This window comes from Lissotriton vulgaris, unplaced genomic scaffold (genome assembly GCF_964263255.1).
Source record: "Lissotriton vulgaris unplaced genomic scaffold, aLisVul1.2 SCAFFOLD_2802, whole genome shotgun sequence".
NCBI lineage: Eukaryota > Metazoa > Chordata > Amphibia > Caudata > Salamandridae > Lissotriton > Lissotriton vulgaris.
In genome coordinates, this window is record NW_028249305.1 from 179408 (window position 1) to 205287 (window position 25880).

Sequence of the window (25880 nt, forward strand, 5' to 3'; positions counted from 1 at the left end):
CACTGCTTCTACTTTACTGCTAAAACTACTGCTATGGGTAGTACTACTTGTTTATTACTAATACTAATACTACTCCTTCTACTACTACTACAGAACATATTCGTACAGAACACATTAACCCGGGAGGTAAATAAAAATTAAAGATACCTTCTTCCTTTAATTTCAAAATAAAATAGTATGAAACATTTTGAAAAGTGAAGTATCCTGAAAAACAAAACTACTACCAATGTGAATTTCGTTACATAGAAAACACGAATAACGTATTTGTTACTAAAACACACATCCTGATGGAATGAGTTAAATTTTTAGAGCTCAGACCACAGCGCAAAGTGTAACTTTCAGATTGGTGTGAGTGAGAAGCATATGTTCTTTGTAGATGTATGATAGGGCAAAATGTTGCAGATGCTGTTTTAAAAAGCTTTGGAACCCGTCTCAGATGTATTTACGCCCCTAAGTCACACCTTGGTTTGCAAATACATAAATTACAAGTGCAAATCCAATTAAAAGTCTCACCAATGTAAATGCATAGCTGTAAATTCATTCACTCACATAGATATTTTCACCACTGTTGTCTTGAGGGCCTTTCTGGATTGGGACACTGGCCAAAGTAGGACCTACGACTCCGACTTGTAAGTCAGTGACACCTCACAAACATCTGGCAGGCATATTCGCACCTGACAATGAGGGCAATGCTTGTAGAGCTCAGAGACAAGCCTGTTTTCAGGGTGGAAATGAGAAGGAGCACCTCAAAACTGTAGACCCTGTGTAAAGTTTTTTCCCGCGGGAAAATGTATTTACACAGTGGAGAAGCTTGAGAAAAAAGTTTAAAAGTGCAATTGCACATTACCATGCCCTCTGCTCGTGCAGAAATGCATGTCTGTGCCTTTGCGTGTGTGACTCGGTCCTAATGGTATACAGCAACAGATGCAGCTAGGTCCTAATGGTATACAGCAACAGATGCAGCTACCCGGAAGATCTTGATTTCATAGTGAGACCCAAGTTGCAAGTTTACCCAAACATGAACATAAGCCCACCTGAGAAACTTTCCAAATTGCATTTTGAATCTGTTGCATCCTTACTTATCACCATCAGAATAACAACCCCAATCATGACAGATGAATGACGCTTGTATACCCTAATAAATTGATGTGGTTGTCATGTTCTAATACTTTATATCTGCGCCTTTGTCGTCTTCGACAGTGTCTACAGCCTTAATCTAGATCTTTGCCGAGGAACAAGCTTGGCCCAGGCCAAATCCTCAACGTCACCTCCCCACCCCACTGCCCAAGCTGACGCCAGTAATTTTCCTTGCTACAAAGGGTGGCCAAGCTTTGGCAGGAGAACTGCAAAGGTCGTCGTATACAAAGGTGTAGCGATGGAGGCGCCATTATTCTAATGTCCTTGTAGTTCCTGCCAGTCCTGCAAGGTCAGCTGGTGCAAACTGTCCTTGCCAGAACCCATGCAGGGAGCCCTCGGATTTCCATCACCCTCCTGTGTTAGCACAGCATTGTGGGAAGAGGACCGAAGACTCCCCGGTCTAGGGGCCCCAAGCCCTTACCTAGGGTGTCCCAGTATCCTACACAAATGGAGAATCCTGGTGATTCCCTTGCGGGTACCACATCCACCTTATGAGTAGGTGATCAGAGGTCACTTTTAAAGGCCTCAGTGGATCTGCGGACATTTCCTGAGCCCTGGAGTGGGTACAGCCAATGCCCATGCAGGTAAGAGCGGTGAGACCTTGTGTGGGTATTTTGACGGACTAATGATTTATTTAATTTTCCCTCGTCATTGTCCATCGAAATATGGGCTGGGTTAGGGCTTTTACCAGGTTAGGACCACCTCACACACGGCCCCACTGCTCTTACCTGGATGGGCCGCGGCTGAGCGGGGGATGGTAGAGGGCTTGTACCATGCTATGACTGTCTCACACACTTCCACACCACCACAGTCTTCCTTCCCCAAGGCCATGGGAATATCAGACAGTGAGGACTACCATCCGGTTCTTTCATGATAGGTGTTTGAGGGGCACAGGAGAGGATATCACCGTGTGATATGATTGGATATATTTCTACCTCCGCCTGATTCCATCTACCAATTTTCATCTGGGAAGCAGGTGGCAGAAGGCTGTCAGAGGGAACTCGCTTCCCCCTTTCATCAATTTGTAAACAGAGGCCTCAGTGCTGTGAGAACCTGTATTCATATCACATTTCATATCAAATAAGCTATATTTCGACACAGAGCCATACGAGCAAAGAGAGACACGAGTTACAGCATAAAAAGAATAAAAACCAACAGCCCGATTCATCAAGCGAAATTGCGCTCACAAAGGGCCCGATTCTGAGAATCCGGCCCTTTGCGAGTGCAATTTTTGCATTTGGGATTCATCATCCCAAATGCAAAAATCGCTATTAGCAAAATCGCATATTTGCGAGGAATTGGATTTAAGGAATCTCTAATAGAGATTCCTTAAATGCAATTCATCAACCAATTTGAAATTGCGAATTTGCAATATTTGGTCGCAATTTACCACGAAGTCTGACTTCGTGGTAAATTGCGAAAAAAGAGTAAAAAGCACTTTAGTGCATTTTTTTCTTTTGCATGCTACACACACATGTCCTGTGGACATGTGTGTGCGCAACACCTGTTTAAATTTGCATTTAAGGGGTGCTACTGGGTGTCCTTTGGACACCCCTGGCCGCCTTTAAATCGCTATCTTATTTGCGATTAGCAAATTGCTAATCGCAAATAAGGAATACTCCCAATTCATTCCTATGGGACTTTTGGCCCATAGGAATGAATGGGGAGTTATTCCTTATTTCCGATTAGCAATTTGCTAATCGCAAATAAGGAATGTGTAGGAATCACATTTTATTTTGAGATTCCTACATGAATCCCGTTTTGCAAGTCTATAATAGCGATTCCTTATGAATCGCTATTAAAGACTCGCAAAACGGGTCTTTGATGAATCTGGCTTCAACTTCAGTAAAACATACCTTAAAAATACGAATTATATTAACCACATTTCTAACCCGCTTTTACAATGTAATAAAAAAGTACAATCTCCCAAACCCTCTAAAGCAGCTTTAAAAGTTGGACGACGTAAGCAAATCCAATCCCATTAAAATTATTTTTGTAAGGCGGATACCAATTTGGACCTTTATTGAGAACTGTTGTACCACACGAAAAAAAGATCATAATGAGTCCCCTTTTTTTTTTATGACCCATCACTAGGTTTCAAATCATCAGCACCAATTGACAGGGACGATGCAAGCCACCAGCGCACCACGAGTCACCCTGAAGCCTGACAACATGACTGTGGAAATCGCGTTCTGTGTAGAGATCTACGTCCAGCTGCCAAACTCTGTCAGTAAATTGCTTGTCAAACAGAATATGGTGAGTTCATAACTGCATGGGTTGAGTGTGCTGGAGAATATTGGCACTTTCAATGAGACAGGTGTACATTTTATCTGGTGATGCTGTGGATTCAGAGAGGTCCCATGAACGCAGATGACATCCATCACTTCTTCGCAGTGAATGAACTGCAAACAACTGACTAGGGGCCAGACGTACGACCCTTACAATTTGCGAATCGCGAATTGCGTTGATTTGGGACTCGCAATTTGCGACTTGCAAAATGTAATTTACTACAGTGTCTCAAACACTGCGTGTCATTCATAATAAGGGTCACAATTTTTTATGCCTCATTAATATTCATGAGGCAGGTGCAATTTGCACCCCCATTGGGAATGGCTAGCACTCCCAGGGATGGTGTCCTGCTGGGGTCAGCAGACCACCATGTCTGTGACTGCTTTTTAAATACAGCTGTTTATTTTTAAAAATGCAGGCTGTTTTCCTTAAAAAATGGGATGCATTTAAAAAAAGAAAAAAATGAATTTTAAGAGCAGGCAGAGGTCCATAGGACCACTGCCTGCTCTTAAAATTATTTTCACATCCATTCACAAAGGGGAAGAGGTCCCCTGGGGAACCCTTTCCGTTTGCGAGTGACTTACCACCTACTTGTAGTAAGCGGTAAACTGCAAGCATTTTGCAACCACAATTGTGGTCGCAAAACATTCGTATATTGAAGTGCGAGTCACTATTAGCAAGGGACGCCCTAGGCACGCCCCTTCCTAATAGCGAGTCGCAAACCCTATTTAATGAGTCAGTAATAGGTTACCAACTCGTAAAATTGGGTTTGTAAATGGGGCAGATCTATTTTGCAACTGCAAAAAACGGTCGTACATCTAGCCCTAGATCAATTAATCTAGTCATGTGTCCTAGTTGAACAGCACATTGAAACACTACAGCAGCCTCAGTTACAAATGTGCTCCTGTAGCAAGATTCCCTCAAGTGGCAGGAGACAAAATTGCATTTCGGTGTGTTCTTTTTGAGTGCATGCTTCGCAATGGAGTGTGAGATTACTCTTTATGTTCCCGTGTGCTGGGTTAAGTAGAGGGGCTCTTGAAAGAGTATTTACAACTGGAAAACAAGTATGCTGCAGTGTGAGATTTCAGAAAAGCTTTAGTTATTTTCGAAATAAAGTTCTATTTGCTGGGGATATTTATGAGAACTGTAGGGCATCCAAGCCCGGACTCGAAACCGAAATCTGCCTTGGCAAAATGTTCATACCTATACCACACCGAAAGACGTCACAACTAGAATGACCCTGAGGACATTCTGGGGTCATAGAAGCCCACCCTGCTTTGAAAGCAGTTGTCGAGCGTGCAGCAAGCTGGGGAAATGCCCGGGTGGCAATTGCCCAGTCCGCCAAGGATAGCATCAGAGTGGGTTGTAGTGTTCTGTGGTTGTAAACCGAATTATTGAAACAGTCTTTGAGTTTTTTTTATGTTTAAGGACTGATTTTCTAGGTGGCAGGAGACAGTCTCAAAGTTTGGTTTCAGTTTATAAGGAGTATCTTTTGATAGCGTGGCTGGGATCAAGCTTATTCAATACATTTCTTGTTTCAAATCTACTTTTTTCAGGTGAGGTGGCTGCTTTTGGGGTTTTAGCGAATATGTTGTAGTATTGCTGTGCTGAATGGTATTTGCTTTATTGTTTTCTGTTCGTGAGCTTGGTCTACAATGTTGCATGGCTCCAAGGATTTCGGTATAACAATGTGTTCTTTTTCCCTATAGATTGCCAGCATCAGTGGAAACCTCTCCCTCTCAGACCATGAATCCCCTGACACAAAGCTAAAGGTCACTGGCATACTGGCACTTAACAGGTGACATTGATTGTCTAATCATTCAAACATGTGTGCTGTGTTTCAATAGCATCCATGAAGTTAGTTGACATCATCTTGTTCTACCACTGAAAAAATAGTTGGGACACATGAGTAATTAAACTTTTTTTTTGTCCTTTTCAAAAGAGTTTAGCTTTGTTAAATGCAAAATGCCTTTCAGTTTTTTGGTATTTCACCACTATCGAGCTGTCTTAGGCCATAACACCTACGGGAGTAACTCTGATTTGTCTTAGGCCATAACACCCACAGGAGTAACTCTGAGGAAGTTCAAAGTGATGGAAACACTATGAATATCACCCTCCTGTGTCTAAAGATCCACTGGAAGCCAGGCCCTTTTGTAAAGATCTCTTGCAAACCACTTCCAGTGGATCTTTGGACACAGGAGGGTGATATGCACCCCTCCGTGCCACCATTAAGGATAGGACTACTTTGCATAACTCACACTGCACAGCACTCAGCCGTCACACAGGTCCTCCCCAACACAGAAGATGCCGGATCTGTGGTGCAACTTTTAAACCTTCAACAACTTGACACATCGACTCCCACAATTGCACCGGCTATACCCGGGCAGTATGATAGTCAAAGGAAAGCACAACAAAGAAAACTTTGAAGTTGATACGTGGAGCAGCAGGGGAAAGACCCTCTAACCCTTACAAACTATACCACCGGGAATAATCTCAGCCATCCAAAACTATATGGAATGATTCCTGGTGGAGATCAGATTAGACATTAGCCTATTATGCTCTCATTTCAAATTATGCCTACAAGAACTGAGGAAAGCAGAGACTGGCATAGGACAACAAGTAGACAACCTAGAGAGCACTGTAGATGTGAGGGCCGAAAACCAGGAAATGCTGTGGCAACGAGTCTAATCATTGGAAGAACATACAGCGGACCTACAGATGGACCAAGAAGACATAAAAAATCACAGCAGCATTAACATACGCATTAGTAGCATCCAACTCAAAGCAAAAGGCACTGACATCTTTACCTTTACCAAGGCCTACTACCTCAGAGGCTGGATAGAGCTCACAGAGGGCCAGATTCACAGAACTAACTTAAGGCAAAATCCTAAACTTACTACTTCTGGTATTCACAGAAGGTAGTATTCTGTCTTAAGTTTGTCTTAAGACAAACTTAAGACATACTTAAGACAAACCTAAGACAGACTTAAGACAAACTTAAGACAGACTTAAGTTAGGAGTTTGTCTTAAGTCTGTCTTAAGTCTGTCTTAACTCTGTCTTAAGTTTGTCTTGAAAGAAACTTAAGAGAAAATCCTAACTTCTGTAAATACCAAACGTAGTAAGTTTAGGATTTGTCTTAAGTTAGTTCTGTGAATCGGCCCCTCTGTCTTCACCTACTACACAAGATATGGCACGTGCTGGACATCCTAACATGTGTCCATTACCTTGAAGAAAAGGAGGATTTACTTCGGAAGGCCAACTGTTAGCAGGACATAGTTTTCCGAAGCCAACCATCCATCTATTCTAAGATCTGGTGGCTTGTCACTTTGCCGCCACAGAGCATTCTGCCCCATCACGTATTTTCTCATCAACAAACAGATCAAATACCAATGAGGCCACCCTATCAGCATCATGTTTCAAAGGGCAGGGGAACACTGCATAATCATAACTCTCTCAGAGGCCCAAGCCCTATTGGGCCTATCCCTCGGACAAGGAGAAGGGCTCAGCCCGGAAGACACACTAAAAAAAGAGGATGTGCCTGCATCCGGAATGGCAGGCAGTATGAAGGAGCTCTAAAGACCGGCGTCTTAACAACATTCAGGCAGAAGAAGCAAAAGCAGACATTGTCTCCCATCTCTTCAATTTGAAACAAGAGCCCTCATCAGCACCACCAGACGAACATCTGGAGGCTACCCTATATGTATTATATCAAAGGGGGATGACAAGCTCGGTATTTACAGAGGTCCTACACCTATACTTCTCTCAGAAATAAACTAATTGACTGTCAAAGTAGGAGTAGTTCCTCATAGGCCAAGTGGCCACACAGTGCTGAAACTACGAGGCAAGTAATACTGTCACGGGGAGATCAAACGGTCAGATCTTAATGCCCTCAGACACCTGTTCGGGTGTCATGCTTCATCATTGGGCGCTCCTCGTCTGGCTGGTGCTGCAACACCTGACGGGCCTGGTGGCTCTTTGTCGAATATCTTTTGATCTGAATACGCCATTTAGGTATATGCATGAGAGGGGGCTGTGCGCAAGTGTGTCAGGAGAAAAGTGGGGTGTGTCTAAAATAGACTCAGGTGCCGTAAAATCAATTATATATGGGGAAAGCGCACCAGGACTAAGTATACACAAAGGTGCTATTGTACGATCATAATGTACCTAGATAGCCATCAACAAAGTGAAGTCGACATGTTTCATACCTTGATTGCCCAAAGGGTCAGTCGGCATTTCATCAGGACCAAAAATAGTGATTTAGCACCCCTGAGGGGCATGAGACCTCCTTTCTAATAAAGGATGGTCACTCAAAGTGTATGATACTGCACCATGGAGAAGGGTAGGTCTTACGGCACTGTCCTAGACCTTACTAACAGTCTGGCAGTTTTTCTGGAACCCTCCAACTTGCCTAAGGGGTATTGTTCTGCTTACCTTAGGGTGGAATCATGCACTGCAATCATTGAAACAGTGTCTGATTTTTAAATAAATAAGGTCAAATCATGCATGCTTAATCTCATGATCAGCCAACAGGCGATACCAGCCCAATCCAATGGGCTTCAATATCCCTTTGATACCTTGACGTTCAGATTACCTACCATCTGGAGGACTGGTCTCTGGCAATTTGAACACTGTACCATAAAGAAATTCAGAATGATTTGAGGCAATAGAAACTGCTCTTCTTATCCTGGCTAGGTAGGATAAATGTTATGAAAATGATCATCATACCCTGACTGCTGAACCTTTTCCAATCTCTTCCAAAAACCTGTTGACATCATCAACCTACAGACTAGATTACGGACATTCATATGGAATGAGAAACAGTTGCATATGTCACATAAACTCCTAATGCTTCCCACTGAGAGAGGGAGCTTAGTCTGTCTCACCCTCCTGGAGTAGTACTGGGTGGCCCACCTTCGGTTCACTTCAGACTGGACGGTGAGGGAAAGCGAGACTAGTTCTATATGGATCAGTCAGTCACATGCCACCCAATATGGGGCCTCATGTGGCCCACCCCAAAAAAGCCTACTTGGCTACACCAAAGAGAACAGTCTTGATAAATGGGACTGCCTGGCTTCATGATGAACCTGTCCCAAAACACATCAGTAGACCAAAACCTTGACTTTACACTAGCCAATTACCCCAGATCTTTCATTAGCTGGACAGAGAGTGACTGCCGCACAATACGAGGTCTCTTCCACAATGGCTCAGTCAAAACATTTGAACAGTGTAACTCTTAGAGTACTCTGTCCCTGAAAACGCCTGATTCCAATACTGCAAACTTCGCTACTGGGCCCTATTTCCGACCAACGCAAAAGTGACAACACTGACACTGACTTCCTTCGAGGACCTAATAAACTTCTTTTCCATCTTCAAAGGGTTGATCTACAGGACATACAAGGTGATACAGGCTTTAAAACCTGAGACCGCTCACCCCTACAAAGTCAAATGTAGGTAATTGAGGCCAAGGACTGGAACGAGCTCTGGCATGACATACCCTAAGCTCTAATGAATATTACCAGAGAGAACATGCCTATAAAATCATGTTCCACTGGTACCTTACACCAACCCACCTCTTCAAAATATTCCCCACAGCGTCAACTCTTTGTTGGAGATGTGGGGAGACAGTGGGATTGTCCCTACAAACCTGGTGGGAATGTGCACTCATTCAGATGTTCTGGAAGGATATCCCCGTCCATGCCAAAGGCAGACTAGGTTAAGTAATCTCAGCAGAGCTGCTCAGAACCCTCTTAGGAATATTACTCTTCACCATGAAGAAAGTAAACAGTGCTGATAAAATACTCATTCAACACATAACGGGCACACAACTTATCGCACTCATTTGCTAAAAGAAAGACCCACTTTCGGAAGCCCTCTGGTTCTACAAAGTGTGGCAAGTTTTCGAAATGGAAAGGATCGCCAACACACTCACATACCCCCACCAAAAATGTGAACGCATATAGCAACCGCTAATACATGGCGAGACTAGACTTTGTGTTCTCCTGTGTTATTCTTACAACTATTAATATCACATCTTCTATGGGCAGGGACTATCTGCTCAGTGATAACTATTGTATACTTCCCCTCATTGCTCATGGTCTATTGCTGTATTAGCCTGGAAAGCTTATTTTTTCTCACTTGCTGTTCATGTACTACTGAAAACCAATATACAGACTTATACAACAGAGAAACCCATTGTAAAAGCTTGATTTAAACAGTCTATGGAGTTAATTGTTCGCAATAACATATAGGGGCATATTACCAAGGTTGGCGTTAGGCAATTATCGCGGGTTTAGCGTCCGTTTTCGGCCGCTAAGCGGCGATAATTCTATCGCTCTATTAGCAAGCTGTTGCTAACTGATGTTAGCGACAGCTTTTAGGCGATAGCGAGCGGTTTGGGGCCCGCTTTGCATGTCAGCGATGTATATCGCTAATGACATGCAAAGTGGGCGTACCCGACCTGTTAGCGACTGAAAGCAGTCGCTAACGTCGCTATCTCCTATTAGCAAGGCAGGCGTAGCGATGGAAATATTCACGCTATCGCCAAAAACCAACGCCTGCTCAGACCAGTTCTTAGCCATGTTATCCACTGGGAGGTGGATAACATGGCTAAGAGCATTTTGTCACTAATGCGTGAATATCGCTGTATTTTCAGCGATATTCACGCATTTCGCCTGATTTTTATCGCTTTTGAGATAAACCTTTCTAATAGCAAGTTATCTCAGCGATAAAAACAGGTGATGCACGGCGATAAAATTATTGACGCTAACCCTACTTAGCGATAAATATCGCTATTTGTTGGTAATATGCCCCTCAGTTATTTACTTATTAATTTATTATCAGTTTTATACCGTAGGGCCCAGTGGATGGCAGACAGTTTCCCATGTTGTATGATATATAATATAACCAAGTTAGTAAAAAATATTATGATGTAAAACACAACAGAAAATAAAAGAGGGACCATGAAATATATCGTAGGAAATCATAGAAACTTCATCTATACAAGGTTTGAGGCATACAAACATAGGCTCAATTGAAGTTTGGTAATAAAGAACAAAGAGATGTTCTCAGTTACCTCTGTCATCCCTAAATTTATCTTGCCCTCCAGAGATGGGGAAGCCAGTACCTTGACCTTCCGTTGGGACAGAGGGATAGTTTTCTGCTGTGGCTACTTGCCTTCCTGCTCTTGGAGCTAAATTTGTCACAAAGCTTTATGTGTTGGAAGCTGTGGAATCCACGGAAAGAGGGCATTTCACCCTGCTTAAAAAAAGCTCTAAAAGCTCTGACTGCTTTGAGGCTATGCCAACCTGGCACATTGGGATTGAGCGATAGAGACATTGGCTCACCCTTGTCACACTGTTTGCATAAGGTAACCAGACTGAAGAGTCCTTGAAGATTTGTGAACTGCAGATTCTGCAAATAATTAACTGTGGAATACCTTGAGTGCTGCCTGGTGTCTGCCTAACCCTACCACAGAGAGGATACATTGCCCAATACCAAAGTTTGTGACTTTGAAACTGGGGTGATGGCACCTGACTGAAAACTCTGTGTGTAGGCAAACCACTGTATCTCACAGTGCCTGAAGCCCAAAGCTGTATGATACCAGTCAAAGTTGTGAATAAAATGTACTTGTACAATTGAAGCATATAACTCCCCATTGTATGTACACAATGGTGTCTCATCTTCCAACGTCCCCTACTGATGTCTGTTGCTCTCAAGCTAGGTAAATATTTGCTAGATTTAAAAGCATAACATATAAGAACTTTGAACACAGGTACAAAACTCTACAACATGGGTGGACTTGCCTGTAAAAACAGGACGCTCTTTGGGGGACTCTCTTGATTAAATATAAAAATGTTACTTGCTTTCCTAAGCCCGATGCTATCTTCGGATGTTCTCTATATTACGGAAGACTAAATGAGGGACAAAAGCAAATTAAAACTGATGGTAGACACCCCACACATTGTTGAAGCCATTGATAGTCAGTTGAAGACAAAAGGAGGATAATTCTACCCTATCAATAATTTAACATATTTGAGCCTCCAACCAACAGCCTGTAGTCGATCTGGGGTTTTTGAAGCTTTGTTCACGACATAAGTCATAAACATACTGCATGAAAATGCTCCCTGAGACACATAGGAAATGTGAAATTTATGTGGGAGTAAACAGAGATAATTACATAACATTTACAGTGATACTGATGATACAAAACCAGTGTTACATTGTTGTGTTGGGCCACGAGGACAAGGAGGAGAAGGATTTTCCCTTTGTCCTGCTGAAACCCGGGTGTGGAAGTTGTGAGGTCCCTTTAGTGGTGGCACTGCTGAGAACTAATCTATGGTGAGCTGGATATGTAGCTCGCTTGGCATAATTGCATGTTGGCTATCCCCACCAGCTCCATTGTCAAGTGTAACCACTTCAGAATTGACCAGGCATTAAATGTTGTTAAGTTCAGTCAGACTTACTTGATAAAACCATCAGCTACCCACCTGTAGTAAAAAGTGTCATTGTTTACCACCTTTTTTTGCTTCTTCAGTCTGAAAGCAGAATTTCTTCACCTGCAGTAACTCGCAGTTTATTCAGATCCAAACATGATGGTGCAACTAAATTCAGCATGGCACAGAGTTGAACCTGCAACCCTACCAAGTGCAATCAGATTAATTCGTCCAATGACTGCAATTTCACAGTGTGCACCAATTATTATTGTGGGCTTAGGATGAGGCATTTTGGTTGTAGGTACTTTCGTTTACATATCTGACAACTAATGTTTCTTCTTGCCTTAGAGTTCAGATCAGTCCACCTGAAGCCAAGAAACAAGGTCATGCCAAGGTCAACCCCTCACAAGTAAGTATGACGTATTATCATTGTAGGTCATTGGAAAATACAAAGTGTAAAAGATAAATAAGAGTGCAAAAAGGAAACCACATTATTCACTTCAAATAGATAGCGAAACGGTAGGTTGTTACCCATTTAAATGGGCTGACCTGCAGAATTAACTAACAAGGAAAAATTCTTACGTTCCTTTTGAACTCAAGAGGCACAAATCTATTACAAGAGTTAGAGTGAGTTAGTACAATGCTTCCTATTAGCAAGTACCTCACCTTCTAAAATGTACTTCACATGACCCTGAAGTATAACATTATCAGCAACTCATGAGTTTATGAGTAATCCGCGGCGGTCCGTGCAGGTAAGCATGGCGGGGATGTTGATAGACGACGCAATAGGGAAAAATAAATAAATAAATCCTATTCTGTCATCTGTCAACATGTCCCGCCCTACTGCACCGTGCTTACCTGGACCAACCGCCGCTGTGAGTGAGTAAGGAGACCTTAAGACCGCTCTTGGGTGAAGGAACATGCCGCCGCGGCCGGTAAGAGCGGTGGGACAGTGGGGCCAGGTGAGGGGGACAACCACGAGTGAACATTAATTATTTATTTATTTTCCCTTGTGGTCGTCTCTCAAAAGTTCCCCAAACCGACCCCACCGCTCTTACCTGCAGCAGCCACGTGTGGGAACTTGTGCGTATTGTGTGTTCCCTCAAAATGCATAACAGCTGAAAACTGTTGGAATTGATACAAACTTGTATTAGGAAACAGATAAATAGGAATATAAAAATGCTATTTCTTATTCTTAGACACCAGGTGCAAGAGCCATGATTGCAATTCAGATTTGAGAAATCCTCATGCCTGTAGCATTGCTCTGCCGACACAGATTCTGCACAAGAAAATATCTGTTTTTAGAATTAAAGCCTATCGAAGAACTGCATGGCATAAACTACATTCAGATGCTCTTGGTAATCATTGATGAGAGTAGGGCAGCTGTCCCGCTCGAGGCTTCACCTCTAATGAGTCATGGCTTGTTCCTGTGCTAAAGAATTCAAAACTACCTTCCAGAGTGTGTTGGTAGGTTGTATGTGCAATGGCAGAAGTTAGTCTGTTGGATAGTTGCTTGTCAGTAGTTTCCTTTTGTGCTTTTATATGGTGACTACTAGTAGCCCATCCGGACGTTGTCCGGGTATGAATTGCTGCCGGCCAGTAGTATATTGTTTTGTAGGATTTCGTTTTGATAGCATTTCTTATCTGTGACAGGCCTGTGAAATGCTCCGATTCACAGTGCACTGCTGATGCACTTAAGAGTGCACGTTCAGTAGTGTTGATTTAATCTTTGGCAGATTCTTCTTTACAAAATCTATACCCACTTGGAAGATCAGTCCCAGACACCAATTTCATTGAAGGGTTTTTTTTACTTGATGAAATACTAAGTCCTGAAGATGGTCCTATAAAACTCAAGAGAAAAGACCGAAACGTTGACCAAAGCCATCAACTCCCCAGCTTTCATAAACTCAAGAACACCTTTATACATATGTTGTGTTTGGCTTTCTTCATTTAAAATTCTTTTAGGAGCTGATGAAATGTTATGAATTGATGAGTGAATATCAACACACTGCTTTTCATGACCTTTATTCAAAGTTTTGTTTATATCATTTGTCCCCATGATTTGTTCTTTGTGATTTCTTCAAATATAATTGATTTTAAACATAACTTCCCTTGGCTGTGTGCTTCTACTCTTTTCCTGTACTTAATCAGTTAAGAGATTGAATATACTCTTTCTAAAGAAATTGTGCAATCAATATCTAAGTAATCATGTGGATGCATTTGGCCTAATTATCTCATGAGCCTTTGATTCAAACTTCTTAACGTTTTTCTAAACTAATTGTGAAACAAAATCCCTTGTAGTCACTATTTACTTAAACCAATCATTGCCCAAGCCTACAAGGGTTTATTGGGTTTCCCCACATCCTAAACACTGAAAAGAAACATGGCAGCCTACCATGCATTAGCAGTGACAAATGTACAGCCACCATTCTACTAAAAGATGTCAGGTATTTTACACACTCAGACCTTACAAAGGCATCAAATGGCCCAGATTATACAAAGTCATGCTTACAAAATGGGAAGCTATCTTCAAATTATTGTCAAATAAAATAAAAATGTGTTTTGCTTTATAGCTAAAATATGTTTCTTTACTTTCTAGGTATCTAAAATGGAGAATTCAATAAAGAGCTTGGCAGAACAAGGGCTGCTAACGATGTTGAATGGTAAGATATTGTGGAGGCCTATCAACTGAGATTTGATAATGCCGTTGCATCCTGTGATGTTGTAACGTATCTAAAAGTGATAAAGCCATCTAGTAAATACTTCTTAATGCACGTCACAATACGAACTTCTTTTATCAGCATTTACCCATTGATTGGGAAACTCCAATTTTTTCACATAAAATCCTTACTAATCAGAAGAACATTGGACATTACTACCTTTTCCAGTCCTGTATCCATGCCTTCTTTCAAGAGTTAAAAAACGTATGTGTGTTCCTGACGTGAAGCTAAGTCAATATACTTAAGACTTGTTTTTGGATTCAGTCTCACTTTGGTGAGTTAGAGCTCACTTCTACATTTTGTTTTCGTCTGGGTACATCGGGTTTTGATGGATTCTTTGAAATCTAGTCATGTGATTTCCTACTTACTAAACCTGATCTCGAATCAAAGTAGGTCTTGCACTGTCCACCCATTCAGATTAAACATGTAGTGGGTGTGTCAACAGGGTGTGTTGTGATTTAAATATCCACCCTTTATTCCTGGAAGTTGCTTGAAGCTGCCAATCTGGTTACTAGGCTGCTTGCACCACTGAGGCAGCCGCACCTTAGAGGGCACAAAATGTTCTTGTCATGCCAGATGGGGGAATCCACGTATCCTGGTTCTCTTTTATCTTGTAGTGTCCTTAGATACAATTGATCTATGTTTGCCTTGTTACCAGTTTTCCGTACACAGTTATTTGCTACACTCTCCAGAGTCCAGCTTCACTATCACACACGGGGATAGAACTTTCACTAGTCTTTAAATTTATAGCACGGAAAATCTCAGATTTTTCAAACAGGAATCATGTTATTCACTTGTCGCCAAGACTGGAATCATCCCTTATGATTTATTTGAAGTAAAACTGTGAAAGTTCACATTTAATATTTTGTCAAGCCATTACATTCAGTCCCATTGTTTTTTTCTTTGGTATTTTATTGAGTTTAATATGCATTTGATTTCATTGATGCAGCATGTATGATTAGATATGGTGATTTAGAGAATAGACAGACGCTAAATTCAAATAGTCATGAAAGAAAATATAGTACTAGCATGTAATTATATGTTTCACGCCCATCAACATTTCAACATTTTCAGTGTTAATCCCCCTAATCACACAGCGGCTTAACACGTGATGCATATGTAGGATAAACTACCCCCTACCATACATTATAAGGATATTGCAGGTGACCGATAAGTCCGGTTACCATATAAAGGAACAAGGACGTAGGCAGAGTTCCTTTATAGGGTTATGGAACTCTGAGGTGACTTGCAGTATCATTATCATGCATGGCAGTGGGTAGTTTGTTCCTTATAATACATAGTTACACCATCACCTTACCCACAAGCCACCTTTATCCTTGGTGCATAGTTCTTTCATATGAAAGGGAGAGCATGTTTGCAAACATGAGGAATAAAAATAGACTCTCTAGCACAAAATAAAATACATCAAAAAATCTGTAAGATATTTGTTGCAAAAATATATTAGAATAAGTTTATAATTCAGTTGTATGTGAAAAAAAGGCACAGTAGCTTGGAATGTTTAGAAACATACAGAAAGATTCTAACTTTTCTATAAACACATTGCCTTAAATATCTCCTTTCTGCATGTCCATGTACAGCAAGAAAACAAAGCAGAAGAAAGAAAAGCCACGATTCATTTTTGTTCCTTAAACAACTGCCCCATGACCTGACCTGCCTCTCCCCTTCATTGCTGGGTCTGGTGGTAGGCATTGTGACATCAGAAATCAATTATCATAAGCTATTACAGCTGAGATCTGTTGTAATTTCTTTAAAATAGGTGACTGTGAGTGTCACAAGTTGCCTATTTTATATGGGATAAGGTACCCCCTGCCCTACGTTATAAGGATATTGCAAGGCACCTAGGTGTTCCATGATCATATATAAAGGAACGAGGCGAAAGGCTTTTTCCATCACTAAGGTTGTGGAAATTCGAGGTAGTTTGCTATGGCCTTGCCTTTTACAGCAAGGGGTTCTTTATTCCTTATAAAACATGGTCATGTCATCACCTGTCCTACAAACGACTTACATTCTTGTTGCATTGTGCCACAAAGAATAAAAATAGAATCTGTAGTGTAAAATGAAAGACATAAAAAAGCTGTTAGATATTTTTAGCAAAATTATGTTAGAATCCGTTTAATACAAGTCAGTTTTAATAAAAAGGTGCAGCAGGTCTGAATGCGTAGAAAAATACAGAAAGATTCTAACTTGCTATAATTACGGAAGGAGTGCAAAAAATAAACATGTGGTCATAAATATTTCCTTTATGCTTGTCACTGTACAGCTAGAAAACCAAAGCAGAGGGAAAAAAGCAAAGTTTTGTCTTTGTTCTCCAAACAGCTGCTTTAATTATGCTGCAAGACTTGTCCTGACTTTCCACTCCGTTACTGGCCCTGGCAGCAGGCATTGTGATGTCAGAACTCAAAAAGCTTTTATACAGGGATTGCACAATCTCACATATTATATTTTTATACAAATAGATACAATGTAATGTACTGAAACGAATTATGAGTTCTAAGATAGTGTAATGGTAGACCAAAAACAGCAACCAATATAGACAGGGTGAGTGTTCACATATTCCGTAGTCACATTTCTTTTCTGCATCAGTGTCAAACTATGACTATAATAGTAATCCACTGTTGGGAAAAGAGGGTGTACTATTGAAAGGCAATGGGAGATTCCTAGTGCACCTTTTTACATCAATGCCCAAATTTTACAATAAACATAAAAGCCCTGAATTTAGGAAGCATAGGGCCGATTAGACCAAAGGTAGAGAGTTTTTGCTAATATTTATCTGCTTATCTGCTTCATTTTACATAGCGGTGTGCTCATATGGATGTTGAAGTATTTCGGAATAATTTCTAGCAGTATTACCATCAAACTAGGGTGTATTATATGTCTGGGTACATTGTGAAGATTTGACTCTTCTTGTTTAGGCATTTTGGATGCTTAATTTGGATATGTATTAATTGTAAAGTGACTGTCCTGAGGAAGATGGAGTTAATGAGTTTGCACCACTAAACAATGCCTTGACATCTTGATTAATAGATTCATGATGACACTCAGCAGTCTTTTGTGAGAAATTATGGAATTACACGTTCTGCAATGATGTGATCAGATAGGATCTAGGTTTATTACATTATATTATATAGAATTTGGATGTTTGTCTTAAGGAATAGGGTGGGTGTTGTTGTATTATAAACATGCAACCGTTTCCTGAATTTTCTGACAACAACTACACATTTTAGAATTTATTTTCAATAAATGGCATATTTTTATTGGTACTAAAAAAATAAATGTATATTAAGAAAAATGAAAATTAAACTGTGCATTCTGTACACTCACAACATACATTCAATTTGGTTTTCTCTCTGTCTTCGGCTGCTTTCACTATAAATTCAATGAGATAGTTCTCTAAGTTTTGGAAACATAATCTTTAGCATTTTTACAAGTTTGTGTAACATCATATGTTTATTTTGTAGACGAATTGAAGAGAGGAATTGATATACCTAACCTGCCATTCTTCCCACTGATAAAGCCTACCTTTAAAATTGAACAGGTGAGAACATTGTTCATCTTTATATTTACTTTTAAACTGATATTCATATCTTTATATTTACACACATCTTGAAATTATCATGTGCAAGGCCAGACTTCCCTGCAGATGGCTTGATGCATGAGGGTGTATTGGATCTTTGGTTGTCCAATTGTATGTTACAGGCTGCCAATCTGTCATTTATTTTAACAAGGACTATATTTAGGGCAGATAACCTTTGGATGGGAACTCTGAAAGACAACTTATAGAAACAGTATGTGACTGTTAGGCATGACATCTTTGGCATGGTCTCCTCTGGCTTTTGGCTTCCGACCTCCTGTTTGGACATTGCTTTTCTGGGTTAAGACTTTGAGTACTTTTCCACTGTCATGCAGTGCCAAAGTGCTGTGCTTGTCGTATACATACTGGTGATTGGTGTATACATGATTGGCTGGTTTGAGTTAGCTGTAAGTCCCTTGTCCAGTGGTAAGACACATACCTAGAGCATACAACTCAAACGCTACTCTGGGGAATTGCAGCACTGGTTATGCCACCCAAGGCAGTAGCTCTTCAAATGTACCACAAGTTTGTCATGGCATGCCTGTGTGTGCAGGGGACTGTTACTCAGATTGGCATTTAAAAGACATTTGCCCAAGTTCTGCATGTCTCTCGCTACATCCGAGTACTCCCTTGGGGCAGGGTGCAGTGTAGGGAAGAGGGAGGGCATGTGCATGTGTGCTACATGTCCTGCTAGTGAATACCATCAGATGGTGTGGCGAGCATTGTGAGGCCTGCTTCTTGCATTGATGAACATGGGGATCTATGAAAAGGTTATTGAGCTGTATTTCCTACATGCAGACAATTAGCAGTATGGTGTTTGATATCAATGGATTAGTAAAGGCAAATCCTTTCTGGTAGTGAGTGTAGTTTCAACATTCCTAATGTGGAAATGACATTTTGGGAAAGTGGCCATTTAAATGCTTGTGGCTCTCTGATGTGCCTGTCAGCCTGTCTTCAATCCACATCTGGGTGCTGTGGGGACAGCTACAGCTGTGCATTCCTCCAAGATGACAATAAACTAGGGCTACTCAATGAAAAATGCAAATCCCTGACTCTGAGGAGCCTTCCTAGGATGGATAAGAGGCAGTGGAATTGGCACTTCCATTCCAAGGGGCAGGGTCCTGGCCCCATAAAAGATATTGATTAAGCCTCCCTGGGTATGATGGCAGACAGGACTACATTTAGAGATGACCTGTGCATTTCAAAGCTGGCCTTTTGAACTGATCTCATCCTCAAAGATCAATGTGGGTATAATTATTGGGGCTCCGTCCTCAGGAGTTTAGAGATGCTTTCAGGATTTGATCCATACTACTGGTTCAATGCTGGGAAAGCGACAAGAGAAAACATTGGGGCAGGAGGGACTGCAACTGTATTTTCCACAGGCTTGTGGTGGCCTGGGGTTGGTTGTGCTCCAAGAAGGGGACTATCACTTAGTGGATTTTGCCTGGATGCTGCTGACCTGCAGCTAATTGTCAACTATTGTGGCACTGAGCACTCTTCAAGAGCCAATTGGTTGGCCTCCTATCTGCACGATCCCAGAGACAGAAAGAGTCTCCTCATCTCCATGAGATTGTAAGGACTGTGCTGGGTGCGGTGGAAATGGTTGGAAATTATCGTCGGTTGGGGCACGGACCATCCTAATGGATGCAGTAATTACACTGTGCAGAGCTGTGTGCTTGTAGGGATTAACGGCCCACCTAGAGGTTCCATAACATGAGGAGCTCGAGGAGTTCTTGGGAAGTTTGCCGAGTCCAAGGGGCCCGAGCTTGCCAGAAACCTGTGCTAGCTCACACTTCACAGCATGTTGTGCCCTAGGGTTTTGAGGGGCATTTGCCAAGTCCACAGGACCACATCCGGAAGCCTGGACTGTCTCCAACCTCAGGCTAACAACAGAACTTGACATTGCGGCCTCAGTCCGAGGTCATTGCCACCTTCCCCATAGATCCTTGCTACAAGGTACTCTGTTGTTGGTAACATCATGACTGGATCCAAGGGATCTCATTGTACCTTGTGTGCACCCACAGCTGTCTGCCTGGAGCAATTGTGGCTAGCACCTCTGCCTGGGGGGGGACATTTCTCCAAACTGTAAGTGTGCTAGTTTCTGGTGTCACAGTCTTTTGCATAGGGTGATAAGGATCCCACACTCGTGAAGGTGCCGCTGGGTGCCTTGATGGCCTAATCGGGATGAACAAAACAAAGAAACTGTTTCCTTCCACTTTAGGTGGTCCTGACAATCTAATCAAATTGATGCCAGCGGGTGCAACGTTTATATTGTTGGCTGGTGTAGTTTGAGTGGCCAAGGGGCTGGGTCATGAGGCATTGTCAAAACTTGTACACGTGAATGCCTATGAAGGCCTTAAATGTTCATGCCATTCTGCTGCTAATGAGAGAGTTTGACAATTGCATATACTTGTAAAGCATATATCTAATGTGTATGTACTTTTGATTTCAATGTATGTGCAATACAAATACCAGTGTTTTATTCATACTGTGTTGAGCCTTTTTGTAGTGTACTCAGTGTATTGCAAGGGTGGTGCTGTGCCAATACTTTACACTTTGATCTTGAGGAAAAGCCTGACTGCTCTGTGCAAAGCTACCACAGAGTAGCACAGACTTTGTGATAAGTGTATCATATGCATCTTATCTAGATTGGTGGATTCTGTCTAGCTTTGGGGTGTCCCAGCTAGCCAGAAACTACTGGGTCTAACAGTGACCAAACAGCTATATCTCTTTAGTCTGATAACCGTTTTCGTGGACTTAGACAGCATGAGGGACAAAACATGAAAGACAAGTGGGATTTCTGCAGGTATGATTACTTGATTAATGAGTCATGAATCATAGAAAGTGCTTGATATGAGGACATGTGTTTTTCATGGTATGTATGGACAGTTAACCTACATTTCATTTTGTGAAGCTTTGTAAGGATGAGTATAGTGTCACTGACATGCAGTATTGTTTACATTTCCTGTCCACAAAATGGGTATTGGACTAATTGCCAAATAGAATGGAGCTTGTATTTATATGTACAGTTGCTTTTATGGCAATCGTCGAATAAAGCTTGTTTGACAACTTGAGAATGGAGCTGTAAAATTTAAAGATTCTTTGCAATACACTAATACACCACTTAGTCGGTACTGCTTGCAATGCATATTGCCAGTCAGGAAGGTTGATGGATTGAGATGGAGGGAAATATTATCTGTGGTCAGTGGCTGGAGATGTGAATGAATCTCCATTAATTATTGTTGAGTTTTTGTTTCCTTAAGGAGATTCGATGACTGATTGGGTGGATAGATTGCTAGTCACTGATGTGCATAAAGAGTAAGTCATAGAAAAAGAGACAGTCTTCCTCCTGCTAAGGAAATAGAAGGAGGACTGTTTCTGAATTGTTCCTGTGAGAGAGCGAAATGTACTTATAAGAAGCACTGGAGAAAAAATATGAATTAGGAAGCAAGAGCATAAGTGAAGTGTATATCCTACTTGATTATCTTAAGAAATACTCACATTCAGCCTCTGTTGTTTTTTCACTGTTTCTCGAGACATGGAGACATTTAAACCCTCCCTGAATGCTCCAGATACTATTCTGTGAATTTGGGCTATACCTCTACTCTGGCCTTGTAAGGTTGACCTCTGCAGTTCCTTTTGCCCCTATCTGGGAAATATCTACTATTGTTCCCCCTGATATAACCTTGATGACGATGCCCTTCTGATTTGGGATGGACCCCCTTATATTAGGAGTTTGTCATCTATCCCTAAAACAGGGTTGAGGTCTAATGTGATCTGCTCCTATTTAGGTGAGAAACTGCATCCCTTGCACAGTGGAAATGTTATTTATGTGGTTTCCCAATGAAAGGGGGTTTTCCCACAAAATTACATATTTAGTAAATGCAAACTTTCCAACCAGTGGAGCTGGCAAATTCACAGCAATAAAATATACTTCAACTAACAATACTTTTATTGTTTTCAGGGCATCATCAAGATATGTGGCGATGTTAAGCTTGTACCACCAAAAGTTTAAGAGGATTGCAGTTTTTAATCCTTGATGGCTTCCTACAATAACCTAATGCACTGTTCACTACTCGATCTCTGCTCTATTGCTTTCGACATATTTCCACAGTTGAAGAACGGCCGAGGAACAGAGATGAATGAAGACAGTCCAGCAACCCTCTCATCAACACCTATTCTAAAATGTCATATATTTATTTATAAAGTAGACAATAAAACTATACATCTACCAACTACATTGTGTTATATCTTCATTGTTCTACTCAGGGTTCATATATGTCCTGCATGGGCTGTTAAAATTACTTTGGTGTCAATTATATGGGTTTTCTGTATGTGAAGCAGGAGACCCTGTAGTTTTGCAGCATGTTCTCCACACCTAAAAGGTGAGTTGAGTTTCGTTTCAGATTTAACAGAGATGGTGTCACAAGGGCCCCTGAAGCCCCAACAGTGCATGGATAACAATCTATCACCATGACCCACCCTCTAGGGCATGGGTACTCACAAACTTTCTCTCGGGGGCCAAATTTACAGTGTGGTTTGTGGCTGAGGGCCGCACTGGTGGGGGCGGGGTCAAAGGGGGGGCGGGGATAAAGCAAACAATAATTGTGACCATGAGGTTAAACACAGGTCCCTGCAGCAGACACCTTCGTCCACCAGACCGCCGGGGATGCCTGGTCTCACCCTAGAGATACCCATTAAGGGACCATCTCTCAGGGAAGCCAGGAAGGGGTTCGCAGCGGTCGAAGCGCCTTGGGACCCTACGGGTAAGTAGTGCGCTATATAAATGCCAATACATTTACATTTACACTGAGCCACCAGACCCAGCATACACACATCTTTCTCTCTCTCCCTCCTTCTCTCTCTCTCCCTCTCTCTCTCCCTCCCTCCTTCCCTCTCCCTCTGTGCCTCCCTCCCTCTCTCTCCCTCCCTCTCCCTCCCTCTGTGTCTCCCTCCCTCCCTCTGTGTCTCCCTCCCTCCCGGTGTGTCTCCCTCCCTGTCTCCCACTCTCTCTCTGTGTCTCCCTCCCTGTCTCCCACTCTCCCTCTGTGTCGCCCTCCCTGTCTCCCACTCTCCCTCTGTATCTCCCTCCCTGTCTCCCACTCCCCCTCTGTGTCTCCCTCCCTGTCTCCCACTCTCCCTCTGTGTCTCTCTCCCTGTCTCCTACTATCCCTTTGTATCTCCCTCCCTGTCTCCCATCGTCCCCCTGTGTCTCCCTCTGTGTCTCCCTCTCCCTCTGTGTCTCCCTTCCAGTCTCCCACTCTCCCTCTGTGTCTCCCTCTGTGTCTCCCACTCTCCCTCTGTGTCTCCCTCCCTTTCTCCCACTCTCCCTCTGTGTCTCCCTCCCTGTCTCCCAGTCTCCCTCAGTGTCTCCCTCCCTGTCTCCCACTCTCCCTCTGTGTCTCCCTCCCTGTCTCCCACTCTCTGTTTCCCTCCCTCCCTCTGTGTCTCCCTCCCTCCCTCTGTGTCTCCCTCCCTCCGTGTCTCCCTCCCTCCCTCTGTGTCTCCCTCTATGTCTCCCACTCTCCCTCTGTGTTTCCCTCCCAGTCTCCCACTCTCCCTCTGTGTCTCACACCCAGTCTCCCTCTCCCTCTGTGTCTCCCTTCCAGTCTCCCACTCCCCCTCTGTGTCTCCCTCCCAGTCTCCCACTCTTCCTCTGTGTTTCCCTCCCTGTCCCCCACTCGCCCTCTGTGTCTCCCTCCCAGTCTCCCACTCTCCCTCTGTGTCTCCCTCTGTGTCTCCCTCTCCCTCTGTGTCTCCTTTCCAGTCTCCCACTCTCCCTCTGTATCTCCCTCCCAGTCTCCAACTCTCCCTCTGTGTCTCCCTCCCTGTCTCCCACTCTGTTTCCCTCCCTCTGTGTCTCCCTCCCTCCCACTGTGTCTCCCTCCCTGTCTCCCACTCTCTGTTTCCCTCCCTCCGTGTCTCCCTCCTTGTCTCCCTACCTCTCTCTGTATCTCCCTCCTTGACTCCTTCCCTCTGCTCTGTGTCTCCCTCCCTCCCTCTGTGTCTCCCTCCCTGTCTCCCACTCTCTGTCTCCCTCCCTCCCTCTGGGTCTCCCTCCCTGTCTCCCACTCTCTGTTTCCCTCCCTCCTGCCCTCCTCTCTCTGTGTCTCCCTCCCTCCCTCTCTGTCCTCTCACCTGTGTGTGTGTGTCAGCCCTCAGCCCGGGCTGAGACAGCTTTCCCGGCCGCGCGCACACAGCCGCACCAAGTACTTCATGGGTCTTTAAAAGACCATTTACATGTTAATGAGGCTTTGTTGAATTTCACCTCTTAGGCCCCTGCAGCTCCCCTCTGACAATCACTGGAATCACCCGGGCCCTCACAGAGCACAGTCTAAGTCCGAGCGCTGCGGCTGTATTTGCGAACGCTATTTAATTTATTTAATTTTAAACACAGGTGTCTGCAATGTCCGCGGGCCACCTAGGAAGGCTTGCCGGGCCGCCACCGGCCCGCGGGCCGTACTATGAGTACCCCTGCTCTAGGGGGTCACCACTCAGACCAAGGCATTGGTGTATTTTGAATAAGCCCACTCGGAGAAAAAAAGTTAGGGTTCCTCTGAGTGAATATGCATGGCTCAGAGCATTTCTCATTGTAACACACTAACAGGCACACGCATCATTATTGGCTTTTGCGATTTCTTAATTGCGATTTTTAAGGAATCGCAATTAAGAAATCGCAAAAGCCTATGCATGAAGAAATCACTGAAAAATTTGAGATTTATAAACATTCCTTAAATGCGACTTGCAAATTGCGAGTCGCAATTACGGAATGCCTCCCCATTCATTCCTATGGGCTTAGAGGACCATAGGAATGAATGGGAAGACATAATCAATTTGCGATTCGCAATTAGCGAATCACAAATTGAGAATGCGATTTCAAGGGGGCAGGGGTGCACAAAGGACACCCTGTTGCACCCCTGAAATTAATCTGTGCACATATGTTGTGCACACACATGCTCTAAGGGCATGTGTGTGCACAACATGAAACTTTGAAAAATGCACAAAAGTGCATTTTTCAAAGTTTTCGCAAATTACCATGAGGTTCAACTTCATGGTCATTTTCTCTCCATAATTGCGAAATCGCTATTTCTAACATTTTCATGCATTGCATTTAAGGAATCGCAAAATGCGATTCCTTAAATGCAATCGCAATTTGAGAATTCGCAAATATTTGCGGATTATCAAATTGCGAGGGCTTTCACCCTTGATGCATCCCAAAAGCTGATTTTGCGATTGCAAACGGCCGATTTTTGAGATTCGCACCGTTTGCGATCGCAAAAAGCTTTGATGCATGTGCCTGTAAGAATCGAGAAAAAATTGTAGGTAAAGTAGTGACAGAACATTAATTTCAGTGAGAAGGAAACAATGAATATTCTACGACAATCTGTAATAACTATTCTTTGAACTCGAACATGCTTCAACAAATCACTACCGACCAATAGGCTGATTATTTTCAATTAGTTGTGTGGCTACATGCAGTATAGTAAGACACTGAATCAGAAACAGTGACGCAAAGATACAGATCTTGGCATCATGTTTGTCTGATGATATGTCTTCAAAGGATACCGCTTTGCTATTTATGACTGTTGCAAAGTCATCCTGTACCCAGGGCACCCCCAACTTTTTTACTGACTGGTACTGGGGGTCACTGACTCTGCCTGATCCTGGGATCTGCCTAACCAGACCCAGGGCCAGTGCAATGCTGAATA

General features: G+C 42.7%; 1 protein-coding gene across 1 annotated transcript in view; it reads left to right on the forward strand.

The window, feature by feature from the left end:
• The window catches only part of LOC147663626 (BPI fold-containing family C protein-like), a 52018-nt gene extending 29612 nt beyond the window's left edge, over window positions 1-22406 (forward strand). The window contains exons 11-16 of the mRNA XM_086950322.1: window positions 3232-3393; window positions 5136-5224; window positions 12208-12268; window positions 14459-14522; window positions 18059-18135; window positions 22136-22406. Coding sequence (XP_086806448.1) covers window positions 3232-3393; window positions 5136-5224; window positions 12208-12268; window positions 14459-14522; window positions 18059-18135; window positions 22136-22186 — 504 coding nt within the window. The 3' untranslated portion in view covers window positions 22187-22406. The remainder of the gene's footprint in view (window positions 1-3231; window positions 3394-5135; window positions 5225-12207; window positions 12269-14458; window positions 14523-18058; window positions 18136-22135) is intronic.
• The last annotated feature ends 3474 nt before the right edge of the window (window positions 22407-25880 follow it).